This window comes from Opisthorchis viverrini, assembly GCF_000715545.1.
Source record: "Opisthorchis viverrini unplaced genomic scaffold opera_v5_117, whole genome shotgun sequence".
Lineage (NCBI taxonomy): Eukaryota > Metazoa > Platyhelminthes > Trematoda > Opisthorchiida > Opisthorchiidae > Opisthorchis > Opisthorchis viverrini.
The window spans coordinates 1,216,070-1,241,858 of NW_008751771.1; the positions used below are offsets into that span (position 1 = coordinate 1,216,070).

The window sequence follows — 25,789 nt, forward strand, 5'->3', positions numbered from 1 at the left end:
TTGGGTATTGCCAGGCAACTGAATGTGCTGCCCCATCCACTCTTGTGATGTTGTTTATATCCTGGGCTCTTCTGAAGTTTTGTCGATTTTGTCCACAAACTTGTGCGGTTATTTGTAGCTGACCAGCTGAACAGAAGGCGGGCGGAGACACGAGACGGTATAAACGCACGCCGGCCAATCGAAACCAAACAACAGAGCTACCGAAGTGAAGATGTATAGTGGAAATAAAACGAAGTAATCTGGGCCATAATTCAGCGGTCCTAAACAGATCAATCGAATAGGTTGCGAGCAAAACATTTGACAACCTGTCAGGATACCGATATCAGATGTATATCAACCCAAGTAAACTCCTAGGAAATTTCAACCAAACGACGCTCTGATTATGTTGCCTCGTATTGTCATGAAGGGTTTTCCTGACTAAATACGAAGCTTCGTGAGCAGATCATATATGACATGGCTGATTTTGTTTTAAAAAATTACAGTGCAGATCTCACACATTCTTATTCCGCCAGAATATTTTGAGCAAATATTTCCAATGGATCAGCAACAAATTCCATGAGGCCCTACAGCGGAGTACGTTACTCGATTCGTGCCATGAACCAAGGTCCGAATGACCACTGCACAAATAAATGATACCATTTAGATAAAAATGGATCTAAGTACTGACTATCACATTAGCTTAATTAGGAAAGAATCTTTCTGTAGCGGAGCTTCTTAAAGTAAAGGACTAACATGCCAGCATTAAACCACCTTCGTAAAATGCGTATCCTAAACAATATGGGTGCATATATGCCCCTACTTACCCAGACTTAATCAACCTTGGAATCCGCAAAATTCATCCCAGCACGACAATAGAATCTGTATTCAAGCCACTTCCAGAACGACAGCTCTGCTAACCCTCTTAGGAACAACCTCATGAGACAGTGGAAGCTGACCAAATTCTCGCAGTAGTACTTCATGCCATATCAGTGAATATCGCTCTGTTCATTTAATATATGGTTACACCAAACCATGATCAAAATAGCTGGACAAAGAGACTGGTCCTGGATATGCACATTCGGAAGTGCTACTTATGCTGACCATAGGACAGAGCAGGTTAAAAACCAACAAGAGAACGAGTATCGCAGAAGTGAAGAAGCGGGGAGGAACCAAGGAGGACAATGTGACACACCAAATTAGCTGCAACAATGGCAACAAAGTGAATGCAATTAAATGGCAGGAAGTGATGCACACAAATGACGTGACATTCAGGAGACATGACTCCCTGTACTTGATATTCATTTATGAAGACCAACAAGGTCAGCCTGGAAAATGTTAAAATCACGGAACATGGAGACAGGAGACATGGAAGATCTGGATGCATGCACTCCATAATGGGATGGGTCAACAGACGCATTGAAATGTATCCAATTTACGCATCACTAAATGCGAAAGACCAGAATATTCAAAGCGAGCCACCAATCAAATTGATGTAGCAAGAAACAATAAACGTCTTGGAGTCAGGTCGATGAAGGTCACAAACTGGAATCTATGGTGTCAACGACAGAGGTCACTCGAGCACCTACGAGAGCAAGTTAGGCCAAGCTCAAAGGTCACTTAGTCACCTATCAATTTGGACACAGGATGAGAAACTAACCAGTGGAACCGCCCAACCGAAGGACCGATGGTGATCCAAGGAGCACGCACATTAAGATACACGCAACAATACTCAAGGCACAACCAGTGAAGAATCGCTAAGATCTACCGCGCTGCTTAAAAGCGCACTGGTGATGTGCCCTCAGTTGTTCATCAAAAGTTTGTAATCGAATTGCCAAACTCACCGGCAGCCGAGCCAACGGCCAGGTTCAAAGTCTGCATATATTTGCACTTTCCATAGTAAATCACCTAGCGCGTGGTCATTTACAATGGTCCTTTACCCACTGCCGTAATGATAAAAAGTTTTTAAGGCCTGAGTTTGGAGTCAGTGACCACCAGTGGGTTTTGCACTTTTTTGCGCAAACTTCAGTAGAAAAAAGCAAGAATTTTTGTAAAATCCACTGCCCGGTTGGTCTTGGTTTGAACCATTCGCTTAATTTTGAAGGAAGGCCCCAAAAGGTTACAAAATAACTTTAGAAATCGGCAGTTTATAAAGTAGTAATTTCAAAATGGAAATAAAATATCGGATAGACGAATATCTTCTTTTCAAGTTGTCAATTTTACATACTAAACGTTTAGTACCCGTGTGAGCAAAACTATGTGTTTGAAAATGATCCCATCTTTAACAGATTTGAGTCGACTGGTAAGTAAGTCATCATGTTAAGACAATAAGGCTACAATCTCGTTGCCGGATGAGCCAATCGACACCAGGTCAGATGATGTAAAACACTCGGAGCATCTGTTAGCTACGCCGCCAGGTGGTCATCTTCATTCCTTTTGGGAATAGTTGCAGTTTTGAATTTTCCTCGCTGAATAATTGTACGATGCCGGTCGCGCTCCCAGGAGGGGATGACTTAACTGAGTGGTCTGGAATAGACAACAAACTCGCCTTTAGTGGCTATTCTCGAACGGTGCCTGAACTACACTGAAGACATGAAATTCTGTGATGCAACCTAACTTAATGATTGGGGTGAAACCGTAATTAGCCGATCCATTAGAATGTGCGTGATCGTCGTCAGAATTAGAAAAAAACTCTCATTCTTTTAAGGAACGACTTTAATTAACTTCTGCCAAATGCAACGACAACACCCTTTTAAAATCAAACGACACATTCGGAAAACGTTTTCTCCAAACGTAAGATTTGTAGCGGTACAGGCTAAATGAGGAATAAAGTGTGAACCTTCGAGGAACAACAAGATTACGGTAATGTTGAGAAAAGAATCCGGTAGCAATAAATGAATTGCTCACAGGTTTTTCGGAGCAGCTGGATGGGAACGATATCGATCCATCCTAAAACAAAACAGACGGACGTAGTTCCCCTGAAACAGCATGTTGAATAAGTTATATGTTCACGTCGTGGCATAAGTTATCGTTCATTTTCCCCCACTAGACTAATCGGGACCACTGTGCACTTTAAATTAGTGTGCAAATGGTAGACATTCATTTCATATAGTACAATGTCCTTCTACCAGAGAAGGTGACCTAAATCCACTCTATGTAGGTTTTCTGTGCTGCATATGCTCAAAAGAGATATTATTAATACTATTAGTAATATCAATAAGCTTATTTAAAGTCTCGAGCACAGCAATAGTCTGTCGAATGCAGCCACCTATTTTCTTAAACCCTTGGGATTCGTGCTCCCATTTTTTGTCTTTGTTCTTCAATGTAATGACCATTCAGGCGAAACTCAGAAGACATTCATCCACCGATCAACGGATGTGTAGGTGACAGGCTTGACTGTTTCGAAGAATAGCCCGTCCTATTTGAGATGCATGAAATCTAGCACGCTTGACTGGTCTTTCTGGAAGAAGGAATCACGCTGATCAACTCGCGGATGATAAAGTCATTTCGTTTCACGGCTAATCTGAACAGACGGTAGAATCGCCACAGGAACAAATCTGCCTCAAGTAATTTTTGGCAGTACACGGTTTGCATCAGAGTCTATAAACTAGAGGAAAAATAGAATTTATTAGGGTTTAGTCAAACTGTTTTCATGTAAGAAATGCGATGCTTAAAAGAATTTTCGGATCAACATAAGCATACCTATATTCTGTCAGTTGAAAATAATTCATACGAATGTGTATTGTACGCAGTAGTAAAGCTTTAATAAACCTTGCAGAAATATTACAGTAATTCTCTCGAGAGGGAGCTTCATCATTCCAAACGAAAGTCATTCCCCAGTGATTAGAATGTTGTCCAGAAAACGTTTAGACTTTTTGTAGGTTTTCGATTCATGAGGTGTTGTATCGTAGGTGGCCGTTACGCCTGCACTGAGTCCGCCAGACTACGCGATAAGAAGACAAAGAACTCGGGAGAAGGCTCTAATGTCTAGACAAAACCTACAGCGATTCCGCGTAAATATACAGCATGACTAAATGGCCAAATATGGTCGTTCACTTGTTCGTTCTGTACAGCCACTGGCGGTATTCCAGTCGTGAACAGTTCCAGGCTCACTCCGCTGGTCGTATGTTGCTAAGCCGCCAACTCACCTACTTTTCGATTGTGTCGCACCGATGGTGACTTTGGGGATGCGTCATTCTCCTCACATGTACTTTTTATGTCTGGGCGCGTCCTGACATGAGGCTTGGGTAGATGATCCGTAATCTGTGATAACCTGATCGATGGAAGCTTACCTAATGTCGATATACCGGTGTGCAAGGTAGTCCCCGAAGAACGATTCGACTGGTTGTGGATGCCTATTGGTAAGAAGAAATTTAATTGATCAAATGAGCAAATACCAGTGTACATGATCAAAATTTTGGGCATAATATAAGGATATACTTGCACCTTCAGAATGAACAATGTCTTCTGATAAAAGATGTATTTATCGTCCATTAAAGCCATCACCTTGATGTACGTTGATAAGGCTTTGTTTAGAATTACCTGGAATGACACCGGAGACACTCAGTTTGAGTAAAAGTTCCGTCCGATCCCACTTTAATCATCCTTAGTCATTTGGGAGCAGTTTGACCAGAAAGGTTTTCAGTCCCAAGGCCGCCTAGGACTCTGTTAAGTTTAAACAATTTAAATAAATCTTCTACGGCTAACGACAATGACGTATCACCACCAGAGGACATTCTGATTTCATTTTTCGTGTGTAATAACGGAGCTTTGATTATGTGATTTTCGCTGCCCATCTCTGGAAAAAAGACCGCATTATTGAATTATGGTCATGAGGAAGTTGAGCACTTGGCGTAGCTTAGCAACTGGCTTTTAGACATTTCCCCATCATATTAAGTGTGTGTGAGTGAGCGGTTGCAGTAAAATTCTCCCCTCAGGAGAATATTCGCTTAGACTGACGAAAGATGATCCCTTTTGATATATATCACTTCATAGGTAGGTACTACCAGTTCAAAGAACTCAACCGCTGATGAACTAAAAAATTTGCCTAAAATATTCTCTTTGTATTCATTCACCTTTTTAGCGCCTAACTTAAGATGGATCGAGGAGGTTTTCCAAGAAACTGGTCAGTATTGCAACTACTACCATGTCGAAAAAACAATTATTCTGTCGAAATCTGAACGGCTTCAGTAAGCAACTGTGTCCTGAAGTTCTTGGCTTACCACGAGAACCATGAAACCACCATATCATCATCATCATCATCATCATCATCATCATCATCAACATCATCATCATCATCATTATCATTATCAACTGCAATAACCACGTAATCGTCGTACAGTGGTTGTAACTGCCATAGTTTCGTTCACCGATGATTTGGGGAGATGGGGTAGATAGCTGCGCATTGGATGAGGGAGCTGATAAATTAGTACGGAAATACAGCACTGTAGGTGGACTGCCAAGTGGGGGTTTGGGAATGGAGTCATGCATTGAAGGCAATAGCTTGGATGCTTGAGCACCAGTGAGGGCTTGACTGGCCCCACACCCTTGATTTCAAGTGGTCTCAGATGCGTCACCATACTCGAACTCTTAACTTAGTTCCAGCCTAACAAGTTTTATGACCCTTGGAGTTTTGATGAAAATAACATGTAGAATTCGATAGATTATCACCAAATCGACCGCGATGGCACCTGATTTTTCGTGCCACTGTCTGTAATTGATGTGATCGTAACGCAAGTCCTCGCAAAGAAAAATTCTTTATGCTTCTAATCAAAAGATGGGCCCCGGATACAAGTCTTCTGTTTTTTGAAATTGTTTTGAAAGGAAAGATCTAGGATCAAACCTATCACAGAACTTCCGTCTGATCCCTGGGAAGTTATCTAATTTGGATTACTTTATTTCCAAACTCCCAGCTGTTATGATGAGACTGACGGACTTTCGTGGAATGGACGCACTTTTAAAACGTGTATTGAATGAATGGTTCAAACGGGATTTGAAATATATAGTTTAAGAACACGTTTATGGGGTACTTGGTCGGATCTCTTACTCACCATTTGCNTTTAAAACACATCGAAGGAGCAACAGAATCCCACATACGTTATTTGAGACAGGATCAATAAGTACCGTTTTCAGGGAGGACCTCAATCGTCTAGTCGTCATTCATGATGAATTCACAAGGAAAGGATATCCTAATGGACATGGTCCTCCCCTCTCTCACCGTCAGAAGGAAGTATCATGGAAATGTGGTTAGGAACATCCGTAAGGAGTTGATCATTGCTCTTAACAGGTCCACAGCGAGTCGTATGAGACGATGAAATTGGGTCGGGTTAGCGATCCATCTTTGAACTGGTAGTCCTTCAAGAAAGTGGGTTTCAAGCCATATTTTGTCACTTTTAATCACTCGGGTGAGTTTCTCATTATCTAGAATAACTCATTTAATCTGAAAACAAAACGCACAGTAGGTAAAAATTGTTCCATATTGTAGTGTTTTGAAATTTCAATCAAAGCGTCCATATGTGTAGAGATGAAATACGTCGGTGCACTGGGTTATCGGCAAACCCTTAACTTCGATTATCTCTGTGTGGGCTAATTCTTTTGTTGTTCATTCCAGAAGTCCTTTTTTGGGCTCTTTCAGACACTTCCTTATTAGACAAACGGCTTCCAAGATTGTCTGGAACGTCGTCGGCACATAGCCGTCGACAACAATCGTACTTCCCCACGACAGCTGTCTTTGCTGCAGCAGAACATCAAGAAACAGTGACTTCAGAATCAGTGACGAAAGACTGTTCCTTTAAAGCGCCGAATGGTGAAAATTTCAACTGGCAGCTACTTTCCTCACAAAGTAGTATAGCTCACCTCTTATTTTGTGAGTGCAGCTTGAAGTTGGAAGCTCTTTATCTAAGATCCTTGTCTAGAAAGTGTAGATTGTATACTGATTTGTAAATAGATTTGTGGGTGTTAAACAGGTAGCCTCTGAATCACTCTATAGCATGAATCCTCAGATCAGTGCAACTACCAGCATGATATTCTGTGAACACAGATTAAAAAAATCCATAATTAGAGGTCTCAGTCAATTTTTTGAGATATTCAATGAGAACCGTATAAGCTGCTAGGTGGAGTGAGTGAAACTCAATTTTCCAGATATCCGAGGTTACGCAGTGGTCTCAAAACGGAGCCTTGAGGAACTCCAATGGAGACCGGCGCTGAACTCCAATGAGACCGGCGCTGGTCGAGCCTAATTTCACTCGGAACGATCCGTCTGATAGGAACGCCTTGATCCAGTGGAGGAATCTCCTTTGCACTTAGTAGGTTGTCTTTTGACAGTTTTGGACAGCTGATGTGAGCCAAAGTTAGCTGTTTGGACAGTGTAACGGCATTTTTACTGTACTCTTGTGTATTTTGCCTATACACAGTCACACGTACAAGCGTTCCGTGTGTGACCAAACTATAACAAGTAATGACATATGACTACCATCGTTCTGCTTAAGGACTTAACGCAACTGTCTGTGAGACATGGTCTGGTAAGATCGTTCATATACCTTGTATATTTGGGATCCGTCTGAAGTGCTTTGAGAGAGAGTCTTTTCCGTTAAACAAACACCTGTTGATCAGCTGTATTCGTTAGGCAAGCTAAACCCGGGGGACCGCTGCTTCTTTGAATGGTTGAGCAATCAACCTTTAGAATGTAAAAATTATTTTGGCTTCACAAGGTATTTTCAATGCCGGTGCAAATCTAAGCATATGTCCCGACCGAACGGGAGGTCTGGATTAGCAGGGCCTATTAAATTTGGTCCTCGAGCAGACATCTGAAGTGGTATGGGCACTTCACCTGATGTCAAGCACGTAGGAAACGCATCCAAACACAGAAATCTTGTTACCGTCTTGCGGACACAGTAGTTCCCGTGTGTGTTTGCGTAATTAAATTAATCCCTTGAGAAGAGAGCCGGACAACACACCACAGAGGCCGATCGCTACCGCGCACGCCTGACTGACCTGGATTGGTTAACCAAGCTCCACCACCGGGGAGGGGAGCACTGATTTGTTATGAGGTTAACGAAGCGAGATGCGAGGTGATACGCAGAAGTTCGAGAGAAATTAATTAAGAGTTACCAAGAAGTGGGTGAACATTGACGTCTCTGGGGACTGACAGGATATTGCGATGGTCTAGTCTATTAGGAGATTCGGTTACACAAAGACAGACTCACATTTTCCTATGCATTTCAAGGCAAATGAAGAAACAAAGATTATGTTGCGAGGAATGTGTAATGTTGTCTTAAAAACAACAAATATTTGCGTGTAAGTCACAATGCTTCTCTCAGATTTTTTGTCCAGAGTGCCTGGAACTAAGGCTCGCTACTTCGTTTAACATACGTCGGCAGCTTGTATTGCTCTTCAGCTATGGTTCGCTTTTTAAACAGCTTACAAAGCTGATAATACTCATGAGACCTTTGGAACTGGTTCTTCAACGAACAGCGTGGCAAATCGGTTTGCTGGCTATGACCACTGACGGGAAACGGCTTATTTTAGCAAATGTATCGGCCGCATTTTCAAGTTCGAGTGTTCTTGAGATTTTTGCATTCCCCCTATATCATCTTGTAAGTGAAAATGTAACAAAATGCGAGCTTGCTGAAGGCCAATTAGGTAAAATTTTTTACTTAGTGAAAGAACCAGAAGACCATAAGGTGCACGATCAAAATCCCCTGAAAAACCACCACTCTCATTCCCTTTTGAGCTCATCATCATCATCATCATCATCTACGTCGGCAGCTTGTATTGCTCTTCAGCTATGGTTCGCTTTTTAAACAGCTTACAAAGCTGATAATACTCATGAGACCTTTGGAACTGGTTCTTCAACGAACAGCGTGGCAAATCGGTTTGCTGGCTATGACCACCGACGGGAAACGGCTTATTTTAGCAAATGTATCGGCCGCATTTTCAAGTTCGAGTGTTCTTGAGATTTTTGCATTCCCCCTATATCATCTTGTAAGTGAAAATGTAACAAAATGCGAGCTTGCTGAAGGCCAATTAGGTAAAATTTTTTACTTAGTGAAAGAACCAGAAGACCATAAGGTGCACGATCAAAATCCCCTGAAAAACCACCACTCTCATTCCCCTTTTGAGTCATCATCATCATCATCATCATCATCATCATCGACACCTACTTCACTGCCATACAACTATGTCAATTTATTTGGATAAAACCTCATAATGGATAGAAGAAAATCGGGCAGTGGGGAGGAACGTGGGGCTGGCCTACCACGAACACGCCAGGTGTCAATGTCTCCACCATTCGGTCAGACAATCGAGATAGAGACTGACGGTACAAACGCCGCTGACATCCATTAGCCACCAGATCGTCCACTGTCTCCAGCCGGGCACACAGTGAGTAACCTGGATCATATCCTCTAAGGTGACTTGCACAAACGGCACCCAAACGTTACGTAAAAGACTTTATTTGCTCCATCCATGCCCAATTCTGTGTACTTCTTGGCTTTTGCCATTCTGAATTACGCATAGAAAACAGCACCTCTTCAGGCCAGTGGCAATTCAGCATGTGCAACATGTGGCCCAGCTAACTTAGTTGACAGTGATGGAGCTATTATTGGGAGAAATTGCCCGCTTGTTCATCAGAACCCCGCTATCTGATCAACTCGTCGTGAAATCGCTTGTTCTAGCCGATTCCAGTTGCACTTCTTAGACATTCGTTGTCAAAAACTTGAAGATCTTTCAAATTCTCTGCCTGAAGTAGCCAGCTCTTGCAGCCGTACATCGATGTGGCCATACTTTAGACTGATAGGTGCATTCTTTGTAACATTGTTGAGATCACAAGTGATGCAAATCAGCAGACGTAACTCCGTCACATTGCTGTCAGAGCTAATTCGACTTCCACAACCCTTGAATCCTTAGAAGTATTTTCAAAGAATAAGAAATCAGTTTTGAACTCATCAGGGGGGTTTTACTGATGCCTTAAGCATCTTGTTACGCCAGTCGATTTCATTTCTTTTTGTCATTGCTACACGCATCTGACCATAGAGAGGATATTTAAGAAAACTACTCACAAGGTTGCTGAAAACGCTTCGACCTTGTGAGTAGTTTCGTTTATGAAAATATACTGCGATATCTCGAATATCGTACCAACTGAAACAAGAAGCGGCCTGTGTGCAGCCCATTCAGTTGCAGATTATCGTAATCGAGATATTCAGTTAAGTCTCTGGTGAAAACCAGATTGAGTTGCAAATGAGTGTATTTCTCGAGATTTAAGTGAGTTTCAATGAAAACTATTGACTCTGGTGTTATTCAACCAATTGGTGAATGTCCCAGGACTGTGACTACCTGTTAAGCCAAAATAGAGCAAAACTGGAAGAGATATTGGTAAAATTTTGACTCGAAAGACAACACTACACATAAAGAAGGATATTTAATATCTTAGGCATCGGTCCAACTGAAAACTGGGGCGAACTGTGGAGCAGCACATTCCGTTGAAGTGCAACACTGAGGCATGATTCTAATCCAAGTATGTCTGAATCACCCATGTACGACAAATTGCCCCGCGAATACATTACGACTATATATGCGGGCCATTTCTTAGTTCATGTTAGCTATCGACGAAAACGCTGGTGGCTTCTTGGAAGAAAGAGAATAAAACTGGTTTGCCCTGACTCAAACCCGAGTAATAACGAGTAATATTGAACAAAACACCTTCGTGGTTTCAAACTGGACTTATGTGTAGGTCAAATGATCTGGATCCCTGGTCTCGGTGGAATGAAATTCCCAGAGACTGAATAGGCGCTAAACAATGCGTTCGAATTCTGCTTCATGCACTGGGTGAGACCATGACTTAACTAATCATGAGTTCCATAATATTTGCTGAAAGAATTCTGGCGCAAAATTCGGTTCTGACGATTTTGTGAGAACAAATGTATTACCGAGACCTTTTTAATGAGTGATTGATCATCATCATCGACAGCATGACATCAGTGTTCAACACCGATGCTTCACTGCCGTAGTAGCCTGTTATCGCCTATCCGCCCTGCTGTATGCAGCGACCCGGCTGATGGCACAACGCGATGGCCGATGTGGCATGAGTTTATTTGTGTATGTGCAATTCATGGTTGTACGTGGGCTGGGATACTGCCAGGGCACCCACACCTAGACAGAAGGACGATTAGGGTCCTCAACCAAAGTCTTTGGCTCAAAAGCCTAACCGCAAGGCAGCGGTGTTTGACGGGACATGCAAATGCATTACCATTTCTACGGAACAAGTTGCCACATGTTCAAACTCCCTACCTGGATGGCCAGGAGACTGTGTTCGACAGACCTCCAACCATTGAACAACCTGGTATGAGAGAATCTGTGGGTGGCGCGGGACACTCCCCAGTATAGCTCAACGGATCGCTGAGGTGCACAAACCGTCACACCACGGTAAGGTGCAGTCTCTTCGTGACTGAATGAGTGATTCCATCATCTCCATTTCATTTGTAAGTTTAATTTTATTGTTTTTGGTGGAAATCCTTTGCTGGCCGGGACATATTTAAACTTTTCATCAAGACGATCCTATCGTACGAGGTAGGTGCGTTTTGGCTGGGAAACTCAGCTCAGGAAAACACGCATGGTGCTTTCCTAAACGTAATATGTGATTAAAAGTGCTATTTATGACACTACTTCTTTCTACGAAACTACTAGTACACAGACTCACCCCGGGGCCAAATTCCGTCAGATCAGAGTTCAAAGCTTAGTTGAGACACCTGGAAATCTCATCTTTAAATGCTTTGCAGCCAAAATATGAACTGGGTCCATTTTTAGATAACAGGAGACCTGGAACCCAGCTGAATCTCTCGTTTATGATGTCTTCAAGCAACAGAATGCGCTGCACCAGACTGCTTCAGTTGGTACGATCTTGGATATATCGCGATACATGTATAGGCGTAATACACTACTCATAATGTTTTTGAAAATTCTTCGACGGTCCACAACTCGTTTCGCTTTCTTTTGGCACGTCACGTAGGGGCAGTCCCCGAGTTTCCGTCAACCTAATGTTCTACTTGAATCCAAATTCGGCCGTTTTCAAGAAATACACTCACTTGCATACCAATCCGGTATGACTGAAGCTGTTTCTTCTGTAACGAGCTTTTTTGTGGAACGCGCGACACTCATCAGAACAGGAATCCGATGAGGCTTCTAAGAGTGATTGTGAATGCGTTGGTGCAAACATTGTGCCCACTCACTTGTGAAGCATTTTAAAAAGAACTGAGAAATATTGGTGCGGTTGATCTTCGAACACTTGTCTATTTGCACCAGACAAAACGTTCTTGCAGTGTATATGCGATAAAAGTGTGGAGTGGACCACGACGTACGAGAGGTTCAGTGAGGTCCGTTTGATTCCCCTGTACAAATATGAGATTGGTCTTTACAATCTACCAGTTTTATTTTAGGTAGAACATGAAGTTGGCGAAAACTCGGGGACTGCGCCTACTGATGAGTCGAAGGAAGGGCGAAACTGGTCGCGGGCTGTCGAACAGTTTTCATCAGCCTTATGAGTAGTATATTACGTCTTCACAAGTGGATTTACGCCACCCTGCGAGCTCTTAACTTTCGGTACTTTCCGTTTTCTTCCTGAATGATCACTGGCGTGTTTTATGGGGACAGCTTAATTGTATCCTGATATTTTTACTTTAAGTAATGCGATATGTCAGACAGTATGTGAGCTTCCAAAATCCATACGAATACTCTGCTAGTAACAGCTTGGATTTTATAAGGAATAAAATAGAGTTTATTCGATAAGCAGAACCTAGTGTCATAATGTGCAATGGACAGCGAATGGCTATCGCTGGAAGCAAAACCGGATCTCAAAAAATCTAAGGAACTTTTGCAACTGTGCTCATTTTCACTGAGAATTTGATTGGACTACCTGCGACTCAGTTGTGCTGGTGAAATGAGAAGCCGTGGGGGACCGTATTTGGTTGGCTCGTGTCTTATGAGGATTATGCTGCCAACCGTCAAAAGGCGCGCGTTCGCATTGTTAAAACGAAACGCGTGTCGATTAGAGGGTACATATTTTGTTTGTCCTCGTTACACCCTTATATGTATCTAGAGAAGGTAAAACAAGCGGTTCTGGCCACACTATCATCCAGCAGCCAACAATTCGCCGGTTACAACTAACCCAGATCAAGTAGCTTATGTGAACTCGTCAACTGACGCCAGCTGACCACATGAACTCTGGTGCCCGTACAAACCGCTTATGAGTCGGGCCGTTTTGTAAATTGGATGGCGGTTTTCGTTACGAATAAAAAGTTTGCAGCGGACTTGGTTCCCTGCTCTCAAAGGGGTTTCTTTCTGACGGCTTTATTCATTACCGAATATAGGTCCGAATGGAAAATGTCTGCACTTAAAGATTGACCTGGATACGGTCACCGTGATGGCACACCGGTAAATGGCAGTACTAGCTGGTTTATATAAGACGCTGTAAACCCTCCGAGCAATTTTTACTTATGACTTGAGAAGTTAGTTGAATCGTTGTGACTGCAGCATTTCCAATAGGAATATGCCCACCACAAGCTGGAGAGCTAACAACCGCGCCAAATTTGAACTTTGGAGGTCTATCCTGCCTCATGAACAAGTTGATGAAAATTATACTCCAACGACAGGAGTGAAAGTGTACCGGTGTAACGGTGATACGACTGCTGGGGAAGCACGCGAGTAAGAATTTCGCTTTGCGTCTATTGAAAAAGGGAGATCTGTTGCGGAATTCGTGGAGCCACTTTGTAACATTTGCTTGGATTTGACCGACGAATGAGTGGAGTCAATGAATCTCCAGGAAAGTTCAAGAGGACTCGTTCGGGAGAAGATCGGTGTCCAGTTTTTGTAACTGAGATGCAGATTAGAGTTTTGCTTCCCTGTTCAGTGGTCTGTAACCGGTCAGTTGGCATTTATTAATAAATAACTCCGCAGGGAAGACCTTCTTCCCTTCACCGGTAGCGTTCCCAGATAATTTAGAGGAGTCCGTTTAACCTGTTTACCACTTAAAGACGATTACATCTGCAACAACCTCAAACAGAACCTAGGGTCTGCCATTCATTCGTGCGCACCGCGTCAAGTGTTTGCGGCGATGTCACAAGTATTTTCTGTCGTCTCAAATCCCGATGATCGCTTCACCTTCAGAACAAGTAATTTATCATTTCAGTGGCAACCGTAGTCACGGCAGAATTGATCGGTGCTTTTTCAAAAGACCTGTGAATATTTACCATGGCAGTTAATATGAACGACACAATACTTTGTTCAAAGGCCTTGAAAATTAGCCCAAAGAATGAGTCATCGCTTGCACGCCATGCCCCCAGTGTTAGTCTTCGTTAAGCCCCTTTTGACGGTATCAGCTTCTAGCATGGGATTGGAACCCATACTCATTGATAAATTAGTGTTGGCTAAGGCGTATTAGCCAAAGCTGTCCACACACAACAGATCTTGTCTCAGGCTATCTGAATACTTTTAACAAAGGTGCCCAGCTCTCCTCTTCGATAGTGAGAATCAACAACGTACCTATTATCAGTAAAACGGCTAAATATTTTTTGGACCTTCAACCTCTCTATGGTTGTAAAAGTCGCTTGAGGTCAACTAGTCGTTCTCTGTGTCATTTTTAAGTCACATATTCGCTACTAAGTCTGTTTGTGGATGGTGATTAACCTAAGGTCGTGGTGTCTAAAAGCGACGCTTGGTGGGCCAGGACAGTGAGGATCTTGAAACTTCCATAAAGACCTCATAATTCGGAATATTTACACTGTAAACTATAAGCTGAGCATTTTCCTTCTGTTTGGACTCCCCAGTCACCCAATTTCGTTGTTGTCACATGGTCGCACTGGACGTCTGTAAAAAATTTCTAGCCGGTGCTGAGCAAACCATTCATCAATAAATGAATGAACTATCGGGTTTATTCACCCTCTGTGTAGGGGAGATACTTTCATGCGCTGTCATCTGAAGCCGATCACGACGCATAAAATTTGTACGTGCGCGCTTGAAAGAATGATCATCTGGGATGACAATGCGAACGCACTCAGGCAGAGTCCTTGGTGTCCACGCGAAGAAGACTAAACTATCCATGACGTCTACAGTGGGACGTCTGTTCCAGATGTAACGGACAAAAGCAGATGAAGATGGTCTGTTTCAAATGAAACGTCTAGAATTGTTGCAAAAAAGACGTTGCACGGCAAGATGCGTTGGTTCTCGCTCCGTAATTTTGATCGTGTGATATTCTGTCTTACTCGAACCGTGATGAAAGTGTGGATAGTCCAGCGGAGTTTTCTTTCCTCCAAAATGCAAACTAACGTGCAAATAATAAGAAAATAAAAAGACTAGTTTGTTTTACTCGAATCTCTTGTAAAAATCTGAATTTCATAAGCCGGGTGACAGGAAAACCTTGGTTACATCTTTGCTATGTTGAAGCATCTGAAAAGCTTTGCGGAAAACTGCCGGAAGGCCACCGGCGTTGGCGCCGTGATTTAAAAAAGATCCTCATGCGTGGATGTCAAATTCGGACGTTCGTATAGCTGTACTGGACTTCGTGAACACTTTCTTTTCTAGAACCTATTGTTTTGTAGTCACTAGAATAAAAGCTTTGTCACTTTTACAAAAACTGCTTGCCATCCAGTTGTAGCATATTTTATCAGTAGATGCAATATTTTCCAGTTAGCAAGTTAGCTATGACCGTTTTGCGCTCACGTAAATTGGATCAAAAGGCTTAGACACTCAGATATTCAAAAGCCCTTGGGTATTTGGCGAACTGCACTCATTTGTATTATAGTATCGTCTTCTCGGAAACCTAAACTTTAGTTGAAAAACTTCGTAAATGATGGATTTAGCTGGGATTTAGTTTGGTCTCCCACGAAAACCTAATTTTTGTCCCAAACTTCGTACAACTTGGATTCAAGTAGTACAAAGGGTTGACAAAAACTGGGGGGAAAAGCGTATCTGAAGAGCTCCAAGAACGGCACACCTGGCTGTTGGCTGTTGAAGAGTTTTCAGCACCCTTATCAATGGTGCTCCTTCAAGGGGACGTCGGGAATCTGTTATAACCCCTAGTTTATAAAACACTCGCAAAATCCGTCAGAGTCAAGCTACTTTAACGGAAGTTATTACCTTTTAAGACTTGCTTTGAAACATGGAAAAACTTGAGGTGACCCGAAGTTCCAAATATTCCCTGTAGAATATTGTACGTCTCATAGGTGGTAATGCTTACTCCATCGGCGAAAACCATTGAGAATCACCATCATCATCATCGGCAGTATGACAACAGTGTTCAACACCGATACTTTGCTGCCATACATCCATAATTTAATTGAAAGTCTTATTGTGAAGAAAAGGATAAAGGTAGACGGAGAAGGAACTTATGACTAGCTTACTACAAACATTCCGAGGTGCCTACACCTCCAAACATTCATTCAGGCAATCTGGATAGAAACTGACAACAAGATCGCCACTGGCTGGTCCTCTAGGTCGGGGGTTGGAACATGTGGCGACTTGTTCCGTAGAAATGGTAATGCATATGTATTTCTCGCCAAACACCACTGCCTTACAGTTGAGCTTTTGAGCAAAGGCTTTGGTTGAGTACCCTAATCGCCCTCGTGTATAGGTGTGGGCGCCCTAAGAGTAACCCAGCCCATGTATATCCACGAACTGCACACATACAAATTAAGAAACCACTCGTATGCCAACCATCTTAGTAAAAGCCACGACACCTCTAATCGTGAAACCTAGCGTTGCGCCTGCGGAATCAGTTATATCAGTCAAAATAAGGTGCACTCAAAAGTCGTATTGCTAAACATAGTTAACTGGAGGTTTCCTGTAGTCCTACCTTGAAGTAGAACCCTCCCGCACACCTCCTGTCTCCTTCAAAACATTGACGAGTGACTCAATTTTGTGTCCGGTTGAAAAGTTGCCCAATCAGTCATTACCCGGCTACTAACACGGTTCACTCGACCAATGTTCAGTAATTTCCTCGGCAGAATATGTCGTGCATCAACTCGGTGATGAACGTTTTTGTTTCCCACTTTCCTCAAACTCAAGAGAGAGGTGGTAACACAACGCTCATCCTCCTGAGGGTATTTCAAAACGCAACAGGTTCGAGCTGTTTCGCTTACACTTGTCTAACCCTCTTCTGTTTATCCTCTTCACGATGAAGTTGCTTCGGACTCAAGGGATTCATCCACTTACAAGTGGCCTGGATTTTAGTTAAATCCTATCCATCACTGTGGACAGAATCTCCACTAATGAGTAAATTACCTCGTTTACCAGAGACTAGCCAGACTAAAATCTCACTTGTACACACATTCGGATGAGGAAGAACTCTTCAAGTGTTTAGTTGTTTCACATCTATTCTTGTGCTCCATTCGCTGAGCAAAGACAGCTGTATCGATTTGACCTGGCACGTGACCACTCAGTCTGACTACAGTTGTTTACAGTGCCTGAAATTGAAGGGCTCTCATGATTGCTCCACTGCATCCGGTCAAAGAAGCAGGGACAGCGTAAGTCTGCTTGGTTAATTGTGCATCCCTGCCTCATTGTAAATAGGCATGATATGGTTAGGGTATTAGATTAGGACGTGATGAACACACTTGACGATGGGCTACTGAAACATACATTCGATTGCCTGATTGCGGAGCAACGACGGGCAAAATCGAATTAAAGATCACAGGTACTCAAGACGGATGGCGAAAAGTGGACCAAGAAGCCAACAAAATAGCAATTACCCGCAGAGTAATCTCATAAATATCATTTCCAGGGGACCTGATTGGTCAGCGAGAAGTCAAGCTGCATCCAGGATTTCCGTTCGCAAGGGACGCTGTCCTTTCGAAGGCATACTCGCTAAATTGTTTATATTCAACCACCTATGGGAAGCGCGAGGGAGGACTATGAGACAGTTCAAACATTGCGAAACGTGTAAGCTCGAAAATGAGGATAGAGCCGGTCAAAACTGGATGCCTTTTCAATGAAAGTCGTCCGGATTTTGATATCTGGAAGAGTTTTCATGAACAATACTACTCAGATTAACTTTTAGTGGGCATAGACAAGCCACCATATTCAAAAATTGGATGAACAGTCCGTGTGAAGTGTGTCAATTAGTGTGTGTGTGTGTACGGGTATTCTTTGGTGGAAATTGTTGCCAGGACAATGGGGCACATGAGATTTATTGGAATTTTCTGGCAATCGATTGTACATCTTGGTCTGATGGGAAAAAGTGGAAACCGCCAGGTGTTGTTAAAGTTTATTCAGCATCCTTATAAGTAGTGTAATGGCGAAACAAAAAATAGGGTTAATTTTATTCGGGGGTCCATTGCATGCTCTACAGGATGAAATAAATCTTTTGTTTTGATCTGACAGGTGAAGAAGGTAGAACTGATTCAGTTGATTTTCAAAGTTTTCCCGATAAAGTGAAGACCTCTTTACAACAAATAGCCAAAGCGAAATAATATTCGCTCCCCGAGGCTGTAGGACCGTCTGGGGTGTACTATTTTAGTGCGAAAAAGTAACAGTGAAAACGGGAGCCACTCTGCAGACGTCCAACTGTCCTCACACAAATTACCAGAATGTTTTTTCTCTGTTCAGTAAGTCTTGAATAAACGGCAAACGAAAACGGTAAAGACCTTTTACTCAGGAAATTAGAGCATATATGGTGTTCTGAGAGTTCCTAATTTATCACGAGTTTGACGTAAACGGTCACAGGCCCCTGACATGCCTCATTCAGTAATGACCCACAAAGCTAATCATATACAAGTTAGATAATGCCGTAGACGTAACACAACAGTCCTAAAGTCGCTGAGAACCCTTCGACATCCCGGGATCGGTTTTACCCTCCTTTTCGATCGTCAGGTAAACGCAGTGCCCCTCTGTCCTAAATGAACCCAGTTTGATGAGCCCCACGAAGGATGAGAAGGATAGTGGGATGTCGAATAGTTTTCAGTAATTTTATGAGTAGTACGGTGCCTCTAGACAATGATATATTTAAAATTTTCAAATAACGTACCAAACGCAACAAGAAACAGCCGCCTGTATACATTTACAGCAAGCGGTCGTAAACCAGGGATTTAGCTGGATTCAGTTGAGCCTGCTGCGTATACGGCATTGGTGTGCAAATGAAAGTAAGTGTATTAATGATCCCTTTAGATGTTTATGATCATCAATGGCACAGGTCCTTTGTACTTCATTTCTGTTACCCATTCTCACTACTGCATTGTTTCTGCATATCAGCTAACTAGAACGTTTTAATGAACTTCGGATAGCCCAGCTGGAATCATGAAAACATCAAAACCGAGAGATTCAGCTGGGTTCCAGGTTAGCCTCTCAAAAAACCAAATTAGTTTGCACATGAGTGTATTTTTCTGGTTTCGAGCAATTCGGTATCAAGTAGAACATAAGGTTGAAGGAAACTCGAGGACTGCATCTATCCGATGAGCCCCAAGAAGGGCTAAATCACCCGTGGGATGTCGACGAATTTTCAGCAACCTTATGAGTAGTGCATTGTAATGATATACATGTATCGCGATATCTCAAATATCGTAGTGACTGAAACATGATGCAACCTAATGCAGCACATTCAGTCCCCTGGAAACATCACAAATGAGAGATCAGCTGGGTTCCAGGTGAATCTCTCGCGAAACCAAATTAGTTTGCAGATGAGTGTATTTCACTACGCTGTAGTCCTGCTTCCAGAAAAATCGACTGCTCGAGAAAGGTGCTTGTGGACAGATGACGATAGACTAGGAGTGACAACGCCCAGAAGAAGCCATTCGCCTTCATGGATGACATTCCCGTACGAGGATTTATTATAAGTTGGTTGGAAATTCGACAAAGAATCCACATCTAACAGCCCGGAGTTGCAATGCCACGAGTATGTGGTGCAGAATGAGCCCGAAAATAGCAAATCTATGAATCAGTTGTGTTCATATTTGAGCAAGTAACACAAATTCGGTTTCATCGGGCATTTTTGCATATCCTTATTATTACTGTGCCGTTTCTAGCGTCATCTGAATGGTCGTGACAGTAGTAAAGAAACATAATTAGATTACGGTTTTTCATTAGAGTTAAATTCTGGCTTCCGGCAATACCTCGAGGGGTTTGGTAATTCAATCGTCACTATCCTAGCGTCACTGTTTGTTTGTTTGAGTATTGTTCAGTCCAATTTGGGTTCAAGTAGAACATAGGGTTGACGGAAACTCGGGAAATGCGCCTACCTGATGAGTCCAAAACAGAAAGGCAAAACCGGTCAAAGTGGGCTGTCGAAGGGTTTTCAGCAACCTTGTGAGTATTTTCATTTGTGAAAGCATTGTTCTGCTATTTTTCCATAAAGACGATTGTTCCCTCACGTGTGCCCCGATCCTACGTTTTTCACCGCACTGAGTGGACATTTTAAGCCTGGGGGTTTGTAAGCTCGGCATCGTAACCTAAGTACTTCTGTCGTCATGGACTACATCGAATAGTCTGACAATCAACGATGTGGAAAGGACAGTGGATTATACACATGACAGCCGAGTGAGAATCGCCTCAACAACTGACTTGCCTGCAGGCGTGATGTCTGCGATAACGCTGACACAATACGCCATTCACCTACTGCGTAAATCAGCTTGATTTCACCCACCGAAGCTACACATATCATCGGTCACAAAATCACCGGCAGTGAACCTTCACAACATTATAAATTGCGAAGTGAATGGATCTGATTGTCCACACACCTAAAAGTAAAGTGAACAAGACTTCGAAAACCGTAATAGTGGGTCTTATTTGATGCATGGCATAACTGGTTTTCTAGACTGCAGCTTCACTCAAAATCACCGCGATAATTTGTCACCAAATCTTGATGGAACGAGGGAACTGTAATTGCTACATTTTTAAATCTTAACTGATAATTTTGGTCCGCTTTTGGTGCATAAACTTTCGAGCAAATCAAGCTTCAACCGGAGTATTTTGAGGGAGTGTAGAGAGACGAAATACACATCACAACTGCTATTCTGCCCTTCCCCCAACTTTTTCTCATTTTGGGACAACTGATTTGCAAATATTCCCCTTATGCGTGGTGAAACGAACAGAAGTCAATTACTTTGTGGCTTTTCAGGAAACCTTCAACCTTCTGAAGGCAATTTTGGTAACCAGCTCAACTTTTATTGCTAATCATGTTACCTGATTAACTAAAACGTTTAGGTGGAACACACACACCATCTATAGGAGTATCCAAGTGCAGTTCATTTTACGCTGATTGATCTGCACACCCCGAATTTCTGATGCAATTTTGGAAGTAAACTGAAGTAGACGTCACAGCAGCGTCAGTCTCTACGGTTTTCTAAATTTAGTGAGTACAATAAGGTAAACTGGTACGAGTCCTTGGCAGTCAAACAAAAACATTCTCACACTGACTTTCCTAGTAATACTACCCAAATGACAGCAAGTGAATCTGATGATCGTGTAAACTTCATTAGTAATAAACGGAACTCAAAAACGATTTATCAGTACTTTGTAGGTTGTAACTTCTGTGGTGTTTTGTACATCTATTTTACATCCATTATAACATCACGTATTTTGTCGATTGCATGACCATTTTTTTGAATGTGAAAAACAACAAAAACGCACACTTGTGCAATTTCACGCAGTACAAACGTGGTCACGTGCTTCGACTCTCTCTTCTGATTTCGCTCGCGCTTGCAACGGTCATTCGCGAGTTTCGTGTGCTAACTCTGGTATTAACACATTTCAGACAATGTTCGGAATCTAATATATGTGGGAACTGTTCAGAAAAAGACCCCTGGACCACCAGAATTGGATTATTGTTTATTCGCTAACCTGGGCCAACGATGAATTATTTTAAGGAGAACAATTATTAGTGAGTCTGTTCCATCTGACCTCTTTATTACTGTATACTCATTCTAGCGTTATTATTTTTAATTCTTTGCAACACACTCCTGACAAAGTAGCTTATTGGGTAGCCAGACCACTGCACTTCCAACCGTGAACAGAAGAATTCATTTCTGCCTGTCGACCAAATTCCTAAAAACAAACACTGACTCTACACCTCAGCATAGTTTGTCCTTTTCGTTCTACTCCAAATACACTACTGAATTTCTTGACTTCTCGCATCCGGTGTGCTGTCAAACCTGTCTTTCTTAGACTCGTGGACCACTAGACAAAAACACAGGTGGCTAGTCTACGGTATGACTCAGACTAGTGGCCGGGCATCGTGACTGCACGACAGACTATTCGTTATGGCGTCAATGAATAGCCCAGTTGTTATACGGTCTAGTGCACATGACACCCTTGATAGTAATCCCAAAAAGTCTGAAAGCAATACATACATACATACATAGAAATACAATATTATATAGTACAGTGGCCAGACAGTCAAACCATCTGAAAAGAGAGAGAGACGACTGTCGCCATGCCCCATCGACACGTCGGAATTCGACAAGACGGATTAATTCTACTATTGGGGTGAAAGGTGATTGTACAACATGCTTTTCGTGCGAGTGAACAGAACGCCAACGTTTTATGTAGAAACCGAATGGCACGCAAAGACATGTTCAATAGACAATAGCTGTTAGATTGGCTCACTCGAAAAGGAAACAATTGGAAACGGTATCTGAATGAGGCGGAATCAACAAAACGGACGGTATAGTTAGCGGAGCAGCCAACGTCTCAGAAACTAATCACTGTCTTTCAGGAGGTATTATACACGTATATTTCGATTCGCGGTCAGCTTCGGACATACCCCTGAATTGTTGTTCTTACCTGACGAGTTAGGAAAAGTGGGGTAACTGAAATCAAACTGCCCAGCTACATCTTGAGGACTCCCGATAACCAAACCAATGCATTAGCTGAAAAATAGCTTTACTTGGTAGGAGAGCCCCTCATAGTTTTCTCTTTCAAAGACCTTCATCAATAAACATCATAAACGAGAGATTCAGTTGGGTTCCGTGTGGGTCTCCCGTCAAAACTAAATTGGTATGCATATGAGAGCATTTCGATAACCCTAATTCTTGTTTTATAACTTCTCTCTAAAGAGACTTTTTTAGGGGGGGAGTAATTCCACGTAACTTTTCAGTCAGTCCAGTTCACATGCACAGGCTGAATTCTGCAGTTTATCAACGCAACGTTAAGCCAGTTTCCCGTTCCTCCACAAGTTCAGCCGGAAAACGGGGACAAACCAAATGATCAGGTCAAACACTGGGGTAACCGAATACGATGTGGATGATGTGGATGTGATTATCATCTGGTCAAAGTAGCCTCAACCTCGCCCCTGTGTCTAGCTAGGAATTGCTGCTAAGCATTCCAAGAACGTCCAGGAAACCTCAGAAGTGTGCCTGAAAATGTCGGCTACCTCAAAAGCTCTGTACAAATGTGCATTTTGTCTTTGCTCCAAGTGGATTGTGACTTCCTTGGTAGTGGTTCTCGACAAACCACACCGCGATGGAAGCCGTTTTTACTGGAACTTCAAATCAATCTTGTTTCAGCTGCGAGGACGGTGCTTTAAACTACTTTGAGCTGATGCTACTTGCAGGTTTCGCAAGTAGTATAAGCAATTCACTCTAGTGTTCTGATTTACGCAAGGGATGAAACGCCCCCGTTAGTAGTCATCCGTGTAGTAGGACATCCGCACTCATCCGAATTTCAAAAGGAAATCTCATAAGCATGTTTATGATTTGTGTTAATTGTAAAACCAGATTTGGTCACCGTAAAAGTGGGCCATTTGATTCACTCCACTCTGGGAACATTACCAATCGATGCCCCAGTTTTGTACACAAAGCAACTACCTTTCTGTTCCACCTCACCGAATGTTTATCCAGCAGATACATAGTCATTAATATCGTTGCGCTTTTTACTGCCAATGTCAGACTTTCACTCATTGTCACTGAACGTTAATGTATGTACATTAGGCACTTTGGAGAGTCTGTCAGCTAGTTGTGAGAGCGCTGGCTTTTTTCTCCCTCGCAGTGGGGCTGAACTGTAAATGTCTGCTTGTGGTACACAGAACACGACTGACGATTTAGTTCACGACCGATTTACAGCTGTCAACTCACAATTTGATGATGAGGTTCGTCTGTAACAATGTCAGCCTTGTTCGTTGCCGTTTGGACGTTCTTTTTTCTCAATTTTCTGACTGTTTAATGTTCACTGTGATCAATGTATCAAAACCGGATTATTGGTTTGTCAATCTTTCCAATCATTAATCGGTCATCCGTGAGGATCGATCAAAGTTTCGTGGTGTTAGCAAACTAACTAGTCAAAAATTTAGGTCACTAATTGGTTACGAGTTTGTCTATGAAGCCTCATTCAGCACAGAGGGAGTTATGCGCACACAGACTAACATCGGCATGGTTTTACAATACGATACTACTTACTTAACTGTAATCTGACAGGCTATTCATGCAGTTCACTTCTACCGAACGAGGAAGTTTGTTTGAAGAGAACGCATTCACTCTTTTCAGCTATCATAAAAGATGCAACAATCCAGTGTGCCAGTTCCCCAAGGAAATCTTTGAAAGCGATATCAAGTGAGAACAATGTGCCCCTACACAATGGAGTTAGGTGACTTTGTAAAGCTTCCATATCAAAAGCATCTGCTCTATGCCCAATGCGCTTCGCTGATTACAGCGCATCATAGCAGGGTTTGATGCACAAAGAACTTATTCGAGACCCCCTCCACTGCAAGCCGTCGGAACTAATGTCAAACTGATCTTGTCTGTAAAGATATAACGTACAGCAGCCTCTGGTGTCTTCAGGCGAGCGGACTCTAGATAAAGCGTCATACTCAATCGCCTTTCCGCAAAATCATGTGTCTTTATATCTATTTTTCGTCGACATTCAAGTGTGCTTGGTCACATGTAGACAAACGTGCCATGGGTTTTGCTTGATTGGAGATGAAACTTCTTTATGCAAAGGTCACAGCAGACGTTGGACAAAAGCAGCCAAAAGTAATTACAGCAGATGAAGATCGCCGTAGGGTAGAAAGCTGCACAAAAAGTCTCACTGTAGATGCAGCCACCTGCAGTAATCTGGACAAAATGATGGGACTAGGTTGGATGGACTGAGGAAGAATCTATTTTTACCAACCAACTTTTCTCTCTCGATTGCCTGGCAAGTTTTTCTGCTCAGTGTTTCTTCAATCACTGACTAGAAATGTTGTCGCTGTCAGTCTTCGAACACCTACGGCGTTGTTTACATGAATCAGCCGGGAAAATGAATTGAAACTGACATTTCAAACCGCTCCCTCTTCAGAACAAGCCTCAGTTGAGGAAAGGAGCATGTGACACAAATAAATGCCTTTGACCGCCTCCAAACTTTTTGCATTGTCAGGAACACGTTTATTGTATAAGTTCGGCAGTAGACTAAGAAAACTCAAGGGGAGAAACTACGTAAATTAACAATTTTACACACAGCTTTTAAATCCAGTTCAAACCAGTGTGACATGAAACAACTTTGACAGGCTTAATAAAAAGCAGCTACATACTACTTGTTCACGTGAAAAAGAAAGAAGCAGGTATACACTCATTTGCAAACTGAGTTGGTTTTTTCGAGAGACTCACCTGGAACTCAGCTGAATCTCTCGTTTGTGATGTTCTCAGGCTATTGAATGTGCTACATCAGGCCGCCTCATGTTTCAGCCGCTACGATATTCGAGATATCGCGATACATGTATACATTTGTAACGTGCTACTCATAAGGTTGCTGAAAATCCGTCGACAACTCAAATTAGTTTGCAAATGAGTGTATATTCGCCAAGTTCGTGCAATTGGGTTTCAAGTAGAACATAAGTTTGACGGAAACCCAAGGACTGCGCCTACCT

At 42.5% G+C, this 25,789-nt stretch overlaps 2 protein-coding genes across 2 annotated transcripts in view; one reads left to right on the forward strand and one right to left on the reverse strand.

Annotated features, from left to right (window-relative positions):
- T265_05861 (hypothetical protein) overlaps positions 1-25,789 on the forward strand; it is a gene marked incomplete at both ends in the record, with an annotated part of 61,216 nt that overhangs the window by 13,403 nt on the left and 22,024 nt on the right. The window lies entirely within an intron of this gene.
- T265_13891 (hypothetical protein) lies at positions 10,990-19,533 on the reverse strand (the record flags this gene model as incomplete). Its single annotated transcript, XM_009170993.1, is given in 4 exon segments — positions 10,990-11,124; positions 16,429-16,605; positions 19,312-19,426; positions 19,436-19,533. Coding segments are annotated over 4 exon segments (525 nt in total).